We start from the raw sequence: 12,352 nt of genomic DNA on the forward strand, positions 1-12,352 counted from the left end.
CTTGCCCTTAGTGGAATACATAGAAACCAGTGAGTTACTGGATTTCTTTCTCTGCTGTAACTTAAATATTTTACCAGATGGAGGCAATGCCATGAGGGGCATGCTAGTCACTGTGGATACATAGGTATAGCTCATTAGTAATCTCTCTCCATTTTCTTTTTTTCTTTTTCTTTTTCTTTTTGACAGAGTGGACAGTGAGAGAGAGAGAGAGACAGAGAGAAAGGTCTTCCTTTTGCCGTTGGTTCACCCTCCAATGGCTGCTGCGCTGATCTGATGGCAGGAGCCAGGTGCTTCTCCTGGTCTCCCATGGGGTGCAGGGCCCAAGCACTTGGGCCATCCTCCACTGTACTCCCTGGCCACAGCAGAGAGCTGGCCTGGAAGAGGGGCAACCAGGACAGAATCCGGCGCCCCGACCGGGGCTAGAACCTGGTGTGCCGGCGCCGCTAGGCGGAGGATTAGCCTAGTGAGCTGCGGCCCTGGCCTCCATTTTCTTTTAAAGTTAACATATTTAAAGTTTATCTCTAAAAGAAAACAAATGTATCCATTTATGTGAGAATGCCATTGGTTTCACTTCAGATAAAACCTGAAACTCGATTTGAGTTTTTGGGTGTTTGTAGTAGATAAAGGTATAGCATAAAACTTCTTTGCTGAACCATTTTTAAGTGCACATTTTGGTGGCAGTAAGTGCCTTCACGTGTTAAACCACCACCGCCTCCAACTCCAAGACGCTTCTTAAAAACCAGAACTCTGAACCCATTCAACAGCAACTTCAGCCCTACCCCACCCCCGCCGCCGCCTCCTACCATCATGCTTTTTGTCTCCTGAATTTAACTACTCTAGGAAGTCACATAAGTAGAATCATACACATTTGTCTTCGTGGCTGGCTTATTTCTTGAGAACAATACCCTCAGGATTCAGGCTGTTGCCGCGTGTGTGAGAGGTTCTTTCTTTCTGAGGCTGAATAATTCCATTGTACGTATAGACCACATTCGCGTGCCTCTCCATCTGCCTGTGGACCCTCGAGTTGCTTCTACCTTTTGTCTATTATGAATAACACTGCTTGTTTTCATAGCTGCGCAAATATCTGTTCACGTCCCTGGTTTTAATCCACTGAAGTTTATACCCAGTACTAGAATTGCTGGATGCCATAGTCATTCTGTGTTAATTCTTGAGGAACCACCCTACCCTTCCATTTAGTCAGACTTACCACAAAGCTAAGGTTTTTGCCTTCTTTAAGAACAGGCTCTTTTTTTTTTTTTTTAATCTTTAACTATATTGCATGGAAATATTTTAAAATATATCCACGCTTAAAATTTATTTAAATACCACAGGTTAATTTTCTTTATGAATTGGGCATTATTGTGAATGTCAAGTTTCATATTACGGTGCATATGGTGTTGTCTTCAGGGAATTAGAGAGAGTGAGAGCTGTGTTTCTGCACCAAATGCCCTCACATAAACTGTGCTGTGGATTTTGTCTCCTCTTTTGCTGTGAGGCTGACGACTGTCATTCCCCCCTGTCTCATATATCAACCTTTTTTGTTTCTGATTGGCGATTTTTAACATGGTGCAGTCTTAGAAACCAGTTAACTAAACTGGTTAGAATCACTGTATTATGGGAATTAGGTTCAGAATCAGCAGATTTCATGAATAGTGCAGTATTCGTAAATGAATTTTGTGGTATTTTTTTTGATGGTGTTAAGGTCTTACCACATAGTTTTCAACTAAGTTTCAGGTAAATGTTATTTCGAGGTATATGAATTTTACTTACATGTGAATACTACAGTATTGTTAATACACAAATGTGTTAACAGGAATGTATTTTTTTTTCTTTAATGATTATTGTGAGGGGACACCAGTGCTGTGGTGCAACAGATAAAGCTGCCGTCTACAGCGCTGGCATCCCATGTGGATGCCAGTTAGAGCCCCAGCTGCTCCACCTGCGATTCAGCTCCCAACTGATGCGCCTGGGAAAGCAGTGGAGGATGGCTCAGGTGCTTGGGCCCCTGTATCCACGTGGGAGACCTGGAAGAAGCTCCTGGCTTCAGCCTGGCCTAGCCCTGGCCATTTGGGCGATGAACCAGTGGTTGGAAATATTCATTCTCATTTCTCTCTCCCTCCCTCTCCCTCCCTCCCTTTCCTCCCCGCATCTCTCCCTGTCTCCCCCACCCCCCCCACCCCCGGAATTCTTACTTATAATAAATAAAATAAAATCTTTTTTTTTTTTTCTGACAGGCAGAGTGGACAGTGAGAGAGAGAGACAGAGAGAAAGGTCTTCCTTTGCCATTGATTCACCCTCCAATGGCCCCCGCGGTCGGCGTGCTGCGGCTGGCGCACCGCGCTGATCCGATGGCAGGACCCAGGTGCTTCTCCTGGTCTCCCATGGGGTGCAGGGCCCAAGCACTTGGGCCATCCTCCACTGCACTCCCTGGCCATAGCAGAGAGCTGGCCTGGAAGAGGGGCAACCAGGACAGAATCCGGCGCCCCGACCGGGACTAGAACCTGGTGTGCAGGCGCTGCAAGGCGGAGGATTAGCCTAGTGAGCCGCAGCGCCAGCAAATAAAATAAATCTTAAATAATTATTGTGAAGAATGCCTACAATTACCATCAAAGCTGGGACACTAAGAAAAGAAAGTGGGGGTGACTTCAGGAACTTCTGACAAGAGCAAGACTACATTTTTATTGGGGCTGGGATGTTGTCAGCTTTTGAAGTGTTTTCCTCAGGATATGAGGCCAAGAAGTGATATGCCAGGTGTGCAAAAGCTGCTTGAGTGTCTTTTGTAACGTCCTGATACCATGAAGTAGGAATACTGACCTTGGCTCCACCTTGAAGTCTTGTCTTAGAGCCAGTGGTCAACAGGAGGATTGTAGTGAGTATAGGAGTGGGGGAGACTCTTGCTATGAATTGTCTGTATTGTCTGCATTATTATAAGAATCTACTAGTGGGGCTGGCGCTGTGACGCAGTGGGTTAAAGCCTCGACCTCCAGTGCCAGCATCCCATTTGGGCATCACTTTGAGACCTGGCTGCTCCACTTCCCATCCAGCTCCCTGCTGTAGACTGGGAAAGCAGTAGAAGATGGCGCAAGTCCTTGGGCCCCTGCACCCTCATGGGAGAACAGGAAGAAGCTCCTGGCTCCTGGCTTTGGATCGGCCCAGCTCTGGCCATTGTTGCCATTTGGGAAGTGAAGCAGCAGATGGAAGATTCACTCCCTCTCTCCTTCTCTCCATCTCTCCCTCTCCTTCTCTCTCCTTCTCCCTCTCTCCCCCTTCCCTCTCCCTCTCCCCCTCAGAATTCTGCCTTTCAAATAAATAAATAAAAATAAATCTTTTTTTTTTAAAAGTTTACAAGCTGGCACCGCGGCTCACTAGGCAATCCTCTGCCTTGCGGCGCCGGCACACCGGGTTCTAGTCCCGGTCGGGGTGCCAGATTCTGTCCTGGTTGCCCCTCTTCCAGGCCAGCTCTCTGCGGTGGCCAGGGAGTACAGTGGAGGATGGCCCAAGTGCTTGGGCCCTGCACCCCATGGGAGACCAGGATAAGTACCTGGCTCCTGCCATCAGATCAGCACATTGCGCCAGCCGCAGTGCGACGGCCATTGGAGGGTGAACCAACGGCAAAGGAAGACCTTTCTCTCTGTCTCTCTCTCTCACTGTCCACTCTGCCTGTCAAAAAAAAAAAAAAAAAGTCTACAAAAATTTTTCAACTACAGAGTAAAACCTGCATGACGAGGGGATGAGCAGTGGTGTGGTCTGCCTAGTGATTTGTATAACAACACTTCCCTTTCATTAAGCGTCTCAGGGACTGAACTAGGAACTTGGCATGTGTTGTTCTACTCTTCACAAATGTATTCATGAATGTGTTACTTCCCTGGTTTTCAAGTTAAAGCAACTTTAACTTGTGCAGCGTCATACATCTCGTAGGAGTGAGCCAGAGTCTGGATCAAGGTTAATATCGTGTCTTCCGTGTCTGTTTTTCTCCCCTGAGCTACACTGGGGCAAGTGCTGCCTCCTCAGGCGGAAACCTGCACTGTTGACCCGAGCAGGTGAATGGGCTTTGAATAAAAAAGAAATGAATAAATTAAGTAGCATCTAAATAATGCATGTTTGATATCCTCTGTCGCTCCCCCACTCGCAGAGGAACAACACCAGACCCTGCGCTGTTCTCTTTGCCCGGCCCTTCCTGGGTTTGCTGCCGGTCCCCCCCACCACCTCCGTGGAGGGGCAGCACCCTCGCCACTTTCCCTGCTTCCGCGGAGGAGCGGCACACTGCCGGCCGGCTCTCTCAGGGGTTGCTCAGATGTTCCTGGTGCATGTTGTCTCTCTCCTCCTTTATAGTCCTCTTCCACCAATCCCAACTCTACTGCCCACACGCCGAGTACGCTGCTCTCCTCCAATCAGGAGCAGGTTCAGCTCCTGAAGCTTGTTAGTTGAATTGGTGAGGCAGCTGTGTGAAAGTTGTTTGCTCTCTCTCTCAGCACCATATTGTGGGAGATCAGATGCATAGAATTAGTCCTAGCAGTTCCAGTAATTTAGTCTAGTCTCGGTTGCTCCCAACAATTCCCCCTTTCTTTTTATTCTTTGGCGTTGATACGTGCCTGTCTTTGGTGCCCTGCAGCGCATACTTTGCTCTGCTCTGCTAGAGTTGCCCGCAGGTGCTTATAGCCCTACCAATCAGGCAAACCAAATCTGGGTCCTCTCATCGCCATGTTGTGGGGAGGCTTTTAGGTGCTGATACGTGCCTGTGTTCGGTGCCCTGCGGCGCATGCTCTGCTCTGCTCGAGCTGCCCACAGGTGCTTATCGCCTTACTAAACAGGCAGACCAAATCTGGGTCCTCTCATCACCATGTTGTGGGGAGGCCTTTATTGGTGTTGATACATGCCTGTCTTCGGTGCCCTGCAGCACATACTCTGCTCGAGCTGCCCACAGGTGCTTATTGCCTTACTAATCAGGCAGACTGAATCCGGGTCCTCTCATTGCCGTGTTGTGGGGAGGCCTTTATTGGTGTTGATACATGCCTGTCTTCGGTGCCCTGCAGCGCATACTCTGCTCGAGCTGCCCGCAGGTGTTTATCGCTTTACTAATCAGGCAGACCAAATCCGGGTCCTCTCATTGCCGTGTTGTGGGGAGGCCTTTTTTATTTTTCTCTATTTCTATCTCCGGGCATTCCTATTTCTCTTATTTTACTTCTGTCTCTGGGCATTCCTATTTCTCTCATTTTACTTCTATCTCTGGGCATTCCTATTTCTCTCATTTTACTAATAGCTCCGGGCATTTTTATTCCTCCTATCTGCGCGGCTTCCCGGCTCCGCACGTGCTCCGCGGCCTCCGCGCTCGCCCTGCACTTCTCTTATCTGCACGGCTTCCCGGCTCCACGTGTGCTCCACGGTCTCTGCGCCTTTCGCGCTCGCCCCTTTCACACTCGCCCTGCGGCCTCCGTGCTAACCCTGCACTCTTATGTGCTTGCGCCCCGCGCTCCTATCTGCTTGTGCCCCGCGCGCTCTCCTATCTGCTCGGCGGCTTCCGCAAATCATAGCCTAGCTTACGTTTCCGCTACAGCTTAGCTTCAGTCTTTGTTCCCTGGGCTAATCTGACGAATTCCAACCTTGCTTACGTCTCTGCTTTTCGGCTTGGCTTTCTGTCTTTGTTCCCTGGGCTAATCTGACGAATCCCAACCTAGCTTACGTCTCCGCTTTTGGTTTGGCTTTGTCTTTGCTCCCCGGGCTAATCTGACAAATCCCAACTTTGCTTACGTCTCCGCTTTGGCCTGCCCCCGCGGCTTCACTTTCCCTAGCTTATATTTTTCTCTCCCTGGTACTTTTCCTAGCTTTCTTCCAGCGATATTTCTCTCTCATTTCTCCTAGCTTCTCCCCACAGTCCATATCCGAGTCTAAGTTTTTTCTAACTTTCACTTTCGCTTAAATCTTAGATTTCTCCTAGCTTCTCCCCGCACTTCTTCCGTCCGGCTTTTCCCTAGGCTCTCTCTAGTCTCTTTCCGGTATTTTCCCGCTTCTTCCCTCCTAGGTTTCATATCCGCGTCATGGCACCATTATGTCACTCCCCCACTTGTGGAGGAACGACACCAGACCCTGCGCTATTCTCTTTGCCCGGCCCTTCCCGGGTTTGCTGCCGGCCCCCCCGCCTCCGTGGAGAGGAGCAATCCTCTGTATTTAATAAAATTAAAACTAAAGAAAAATGGGGCTGGTGCTGCGGCATAGCAGGTAAAGCCTCTGCCTGCAGTGCCGACATCCCATATGGGCTCTGGTTTGAGTCCCGGCTGCTCCACTTCCAATCCAGCTCTCTGCTATGGCCTGGGAAAGCAGTAGAAGATGGCCCAAGTGCTTGGGCCCCTGCACCCACTTGGGAGACCTGGGAGAGGCTCCTGGCTCCTGGCTTTGAAACGGCACAGCTCTGGCCATTGCAGCCATTTGGGGAGTGAACTATTGGATGGAAGACTTTCTCTCTCTCTCTCTCTCTCTCTCTCTCTCTCTTTCTCTCTCTGCCTCTCTGTAACTCTGCCTTTCAAATAAATAAATAAATCTTAAAAAATTAAAACAAAATACCATTTTGATGTTTATTTGCATTTTTCTCTTTCTAACCTATGCCTTTTTCTCTGAGACTAACAATTTTTCCAAAAGTGCCATTGAGTTTAATGAACTCTTCATGCTTCACTTATTTTTTAGAATTCATGAAACTGAAACATTAAAGGGTAATGGATTAAACTGTGTTTGACCTGCTTCCTGTCACTCCCCCTCTTCGTGGAGGAACAACACAGGACCCTGCGCTGTTCTTTCGTCTGCTCGGCCCTCCCCGGGTTTGCTGCTGGTTCTTCCCGGGTTGGCTACCGTCCCTTCCACCTCCGTGGAAGGGCGGTTCCCCCTGGCCACTTTCCCCACTTCCGCGGGGAGCGGCACACCGCCAGCCGGCTCTCTCGGGGGCTGCTCAGATGTTCCTCAGGTGTTCTCCTTAGATGTTCCTGGTGCATGTTGTCTCTCTCCTCCTTTATAGTCCTCTTCCACCAATCCCAACTCTGCTACCCACACGCCGAGTACGCTGCTCTCCTCCAATCAGGAGCAGCTCCTGCAGTTTATTGGTTGAACTGGAGGCAGCTGTGTAGAAGCTGTTTTCTCCTCTCCCAGCGCCATGTTGTGGGAGAGCAGATGCATAGAATAAGTCTTAATTCCAGTAACTTAGTCTAGTCCGAGTTGCTCCCCACACTTCCCAGATTCATGGTATGAGGAAATCCCTCCTCAGCTCCCCCACTCCTGTGATGCCAAGGCTCTGTGGGTCGTATGTAAGGGAGTTTGTCATTCAGCTTCAGGTTCGCTGGACCTCCCTCGCTGGGAAAACCTTGATGCTCGAGGGACGTCAGGTCAGCTTGGCAGAAAAGCTCTTGCAAGAGCTTGCTGTTGGTCTTGTGAAAGACACCCAGCTGCCCATGTCAGACTTCCTCCTCGTACTCTGTGATGGGAAACGCATAGGTCTGGGTATAAGACAGACCTGAGTTTGAATCTACAGCTCAGCTATTGGTTGAGCAACATGGAGAAGTAATGAAGTGTTTTTAAGCCTCATTTCTTTGTCTAGAACGAGAGTGGTGTAATCTTTCATGAAGTAGATAATACTTTTAGAAGTGGCTAAGCTGTGCATTTCATGCATGGGTAGAGCAGACGGGTTTAACCAGCTCTGCATTCTGCTCTTCACCCAGAAGAGAGAGAAAATAGTACGTCAAGGGCATTCTGGACAGAGCTTTTTCTTAGTGACCGTTTTTCTGGCTGCTGGCAACTGTGTTAGTAACATCTGAGCATACCAGGTGCCATTTTCTTGTTAGAGTTCTGGAATTAGCACCCTGGAGTCAGCGAAGGCCTCAGATGCTTTGTGGGTTTTTCTGGCTTGTTTAATAAAACTTTGTGTCAAAACTTGCGGAACAGTTCAAAGATAGTTGAAAATACAATTTAGGGTAAGAAGACTAAATTTATGCCTTTTTTCATTTATATAGTGTTTCATCTATATTGTTTTGCTGAAAAAAATTTTGCATCCCAGTGTGGAAATAGTAAGGATCATCTCAAGAAGAACTTAGATCCTTAACAGAGAGGTTTTATATGTTGATTCGCATTAAGGCCTGGAACTAAACAGACTTCTTGGGTTCTCATTTGGTGATTAATAATTTGTGGTTCTAGAGCTGGCGTTGTGGCACAGCAGTTTAAGCCACTGCTTGTGACAACACTGGCATCCCATGTGGAAGTGCCAGTTTGAGTCCTGCTCGCTCCACTTCTGCTCCAGCTTCCTGCTAATGTACCTGGAAGGGCAGTGGAGGTTGGCCCAGTTGCGTATGCCTCTGTCACCCATGTGGGAGATCCAGGTGGATTCCAGTCTCCTGGCTTCAACTTGGACCAGATCTGGCTGTTGGGGCCATTTGGGGAGTGAACCAGTGGATGGGAGATCTCTCTCTCTCTCTCTCTCTCTCTCTCTCGTGCTCTCTCATTCTGCCTTTCAAATAAATAAATCTTTCCAAAAAATAATGTGTGGTGTTTCTTTTTAATGCATTTTAAAAATAAGACAGGCTTAAAAAATATGGGGTCAGCCCTGTGACATTGTAGGTAAAGCCACCACCTGCAGTGCCGGCATCCCACATGGGTGCTGGTTTGAGTCCTGGCTGCTCCACTTCCAATCCAGCTCTCTGCTATGGCCTGGGAAAGCAGTAGAAGATGGCCCAACTCCTTGGACCCCTGCACCGACGTGGTAGACCTGGAAGAAGCTCCTGGCTCCTGGCTTCAGATTGGCGTAGCTCTGGCTGTTGCAGCCAACTGGGGAGTGAACCAGCAGATGGAAGACCTCTCTCCCTCCCTCCCTCCCTCCCTCCCTCCCTCCCTCCCTCCCCCCCCCCCTCTCTCTCTCTCCATCATCTTCTCTCTCTGAGTAACTCTGACTTTCAAATAAATAAATTTTAAAAAAAGACAGGCATTTACTTTCTTACAATAGTGATTCTTTTAGCAAGTATTCTTTAAACTTGATAAAAAAATTATGCAGTTCAATGGAATATAAGGAAAAGTAGAATTAGGAAAATTTACTTGGGTGTTGTGCTTAACTTTGTCATTTAAAGTTATTAAAAATTTCAAGCCGGCGCCGTGGCTCAATAGGCTAATCCTCCACCTTGCGGCGCCGGCACACCGGGTTCTAGTCCCGGTTGGGGCGCCGGATTCTGTCCCGGTTGCCCCTCTTCCAGGCCAGCTCTCTGCTATGGCCAGGGAGTGCAGTGGAGGATGGCCCAGGTGCTTGGGCCCTGCACCCCATGGGAGACCAGGAAAAGCACCTGGATCCTGGCTCCTGCCATCGGATCAGCGCGGTGCGCCGGCTGCAGCGGCGGCCATTGGAGGGTGAACCAACGGCAAAAGGAAGACCTTTCTCTCTGTCTCTCTCTCTCACTGTCCACTCTGCCTGTCAAAAATAAAAAAAAAAATAAATAAAAAAAATAAAAAAATTTCACAAATGTGCGTGTCCATGCTGTTATGATAATAGAAACCTTAGTTGTTTCTAATGTGTCATACTGTAGCCAGACATTAAACTAGAATATTATTTTATCATCGTGGCTTCCCAGCTGATTGTCACAGTAACCAGATATCAAGAGATACTTAGATTTGTCTCTTCTGCATAGGGAAGTAATTGGAAAACGTCATGTGACTTTCCAATTCTCTTTTCCCAGATGTATAATGACCGCTTGGTGGCTAACGAGAAGCGGCGCAGCCTCCAGTGGGAAGAGTTTATGAAGGAACAGCCCCAGAAGCGGGCAGCAGTGGACGAAGAGCACAGGAAGGCGTTGGCCAGGCTGCGGGGGCAGTATGCCGAGATGCAGAAGGACCTCACCAAGTTCGCGACCTTCTAAGGAGCTGAGCCGCAGCAGTGCAGACGACGAGGAAACATTGACTCCCAGACATGCCCACCCAGCCGCCTCACCTCTGCTTCCAGCCTAGCAACGCACTGGAGAACACACTTTTCCATCAGAAGAAGGGAGCTTCTGGGGTCCTGATGGGGTGTTTCAGAGTGCTACATCTTCCTGGTTTTAAGTGCCTAGATCCGACTATTGGAAAGGGAAGGAGTAGGAGGAAAAAAATGGATAATTTTACTTTTTTGTTAATCAGAATTGACCCTTTTTCCCATTGATTGTCTCAGAGAACTGTAGGTATAGATTAGGAGGATATTTTAGTTCATTCATATGCAGAATTAATTGAGGTTTATTATTGTGGTTTAGAAGACAAGTATAAGAGCTACCTGTTGTAGCCCACCGGCTATTAGAAGAATGCATTAAGTGTTGTTCCATGAGGAATTTAGACAAAAGTCAGCTGGCCTTGGAGCACAGATCACGTTTAAGAGAAGTGGAGATCCCAACACTGTCTTCACGGCGGCCGAGTTGGCCGTGCACTGCCAGCTGGGAGAGGCTGCGAGTTTGCAGTGCAGCCAAACGCCATGTTTTGTTGGATAACAAAGCACACGTGTTAAGTCTGGGAGCCTTCCAGCACTTAATATTTTCAGCTTTTAAAACATGCTTAGGAGGAAAAGCTTACCAAAAATGTATCTTGACCTCTTTTTAGCCTTTCCAAGAACCATATTCTTGCCCATGGTATTTACCTCATTTTTGTGTCTGTCTGCTGTGGGTGAGCTTTATTTTTAAGATACTGATGTCTATACCTGTTTCAGCTGTTGAGTGAGTATTCTGTGAAGCTTGCCAAGGAACCCCTCCGGAAGGATTTGGGCTCTTTATGAACCAGAAGTGTTTGCTCACATGGTAAATGATCCACATGACATGTAAATCCTCTTTAGTGTTAACGTCTGTCCTTACAAGCAAGTGTATTATGGTGAAACATGTACCAATTCTGTCATCACTGTGATGGTTGGAAATTTGCATTTAACAATCTAATTGAGAAAGTAAGTTAGGTTTTTTTTTTTATTTGCCATAAGCCATGCAGAAGTTCAAAGCAATAATGTCAGGTTTATGGCAAATGTGGGTAAGCAAGCCTTTTGAATGCTTTTTATTGCTCTTCAGTACAGAAAGGCAGAAGGAAGAAACATCCAAGTCTGTCGTGGTGTCTCAGCGTGGCAACTGCGGTGCACTGACAGTGCTTGCTGTGTGAATTTATGGCTTACTGTCAAAGCTCCGTTCCTGGCTGCATGGTGAAAATGTAATTAAAGTTGATAGAGGAGATGAAATAAGTATTTGAGATTTCTTTCAGTAACACTGACCGTCTGCCAACTCTCTGTGTCCGCTACTGCGGGCTTGACAGGTTCATCAGTCATCCTCGGTACCTGGACCAGAAAGAGCACTTGCTGACACCAAGGCACGTTGGAATGTCCTTAATTCTCTTTCAGTGGCTGAAAAAAAAAATACTTCCAAAAATATCCCACACGTGAAGAGGGAGGGGAATCTCAGATGAAAATTCCCTTTGTGTCACAGCACTCTCTGGAATGCTGCGAATGGCCAGCACACTGCTGAGCGGATGCTGTGACCAAGGGACCAGGGTTCTGTGGACCAGCAGGACTGTGCCCTAACCGTGCTACCCACCTTGTGCGGCGAAGATTCCGGAGAGTTTTTGCTCATCTCCTACGAATAGTGAATACCTCATGCATTTGTATATAGTCCATAAACATCCGAGGGGCTTCCTAAACAAAGTGAATGCTTTTGTGTGTTAAACATGAAGATACTCAGGTCTGTCTGTGTAACTTTGTAACTAGTCAACATAGCTTTAAAAGAGTTGATTTACTTTCCTTTTGATATATTTTAAATTTTTAGAATTTGTTTTGAGAGACCAGTACGTGGGCCCCCCCCCCCCCCCCCCGCACACCACTGGTTCAGTCCCACCCAGAATGCCCTCAGCAGGAACAGGGAACCCAATCCAGCTGTCCCCTGTTGGGGGAGGGGGAGCAGGAACCAGGGACTGGAGTCTCAGTGCCCCTTCCTCCTAGATTCAGGAACTAGAATCAAACCCAGATACTCTGATGTGGACATGGGCATCATAACCAGCCTGTGACTGCCAGGCCAAATGCCCTCCCTCATTTTGGTATTTTTACTGGTAAGTATTTTTGTTTGCCCATTTCAAAGTCATTTTGTTATTTAGGTATAAAAATCGATTTAATAAGTATATACTTCAGGATTTCTTCTGTGTATGTCATTGAGCACAGGACCAATTATTGTCATGGTCAAATGCAATAATGTTTTGTAGTTTTACAAAAGTTAAAATGTGTTAAAACTTTGAAATATTTTTGGAGACAGGCGTCTGGCCTAGTACTTGATATCAGTTGAGAATCCTCTTATCCCATATCATAGGGCCTGGGTTCAAGGCTCAGCTCCATCCCAGTTCACACTTC

At 47.6% G+C, this 12,352-nt stretch overlaps 1 protein-coding gene across 1 annotated transcript in view; it reads left to right on the forward strand.

The window, feature by feature from the left end:
- Positions 1–11,197, forward strand: part of BLOC1S5 (biogenesis of lysosomal organelles complex 1 subunit 5) — a 53,227-nt gene extending 42,030 nt beyond the window's left edge. The window contains exon 5 of the mRNA XM_002714162.5: positions 9,696–11,197. Within this exon, the coding sequence (XP_002714208.2) occupies positions 9,696–9,875 (180 nt within the window). The 3' untranslated portion in view covers positions 9,876–11,197. The remainder of the gene's footprint in view (positions 1–9,695) is intronic.
- The last annotated feature ends 1,155 nt before the right edge of the window (positions 11,198–12,352 follow it).

This window comes from Oryctolagus cuniculus, chromosome 5 (assembly GCF_964237555.1).
Source record: "Oryctolagus cuniculus chromosome 5, mOryCun1.1, whole genome shotgun sequence".
In the NCBI taxonomy this organism is placed as follows: domain Eukaryota; kingdom Metazoa; phylum Chordata; class Mammalia; order Lagomorpha; family Leporidae; genus Oryctolagus; species Oryctolagus cuniculus.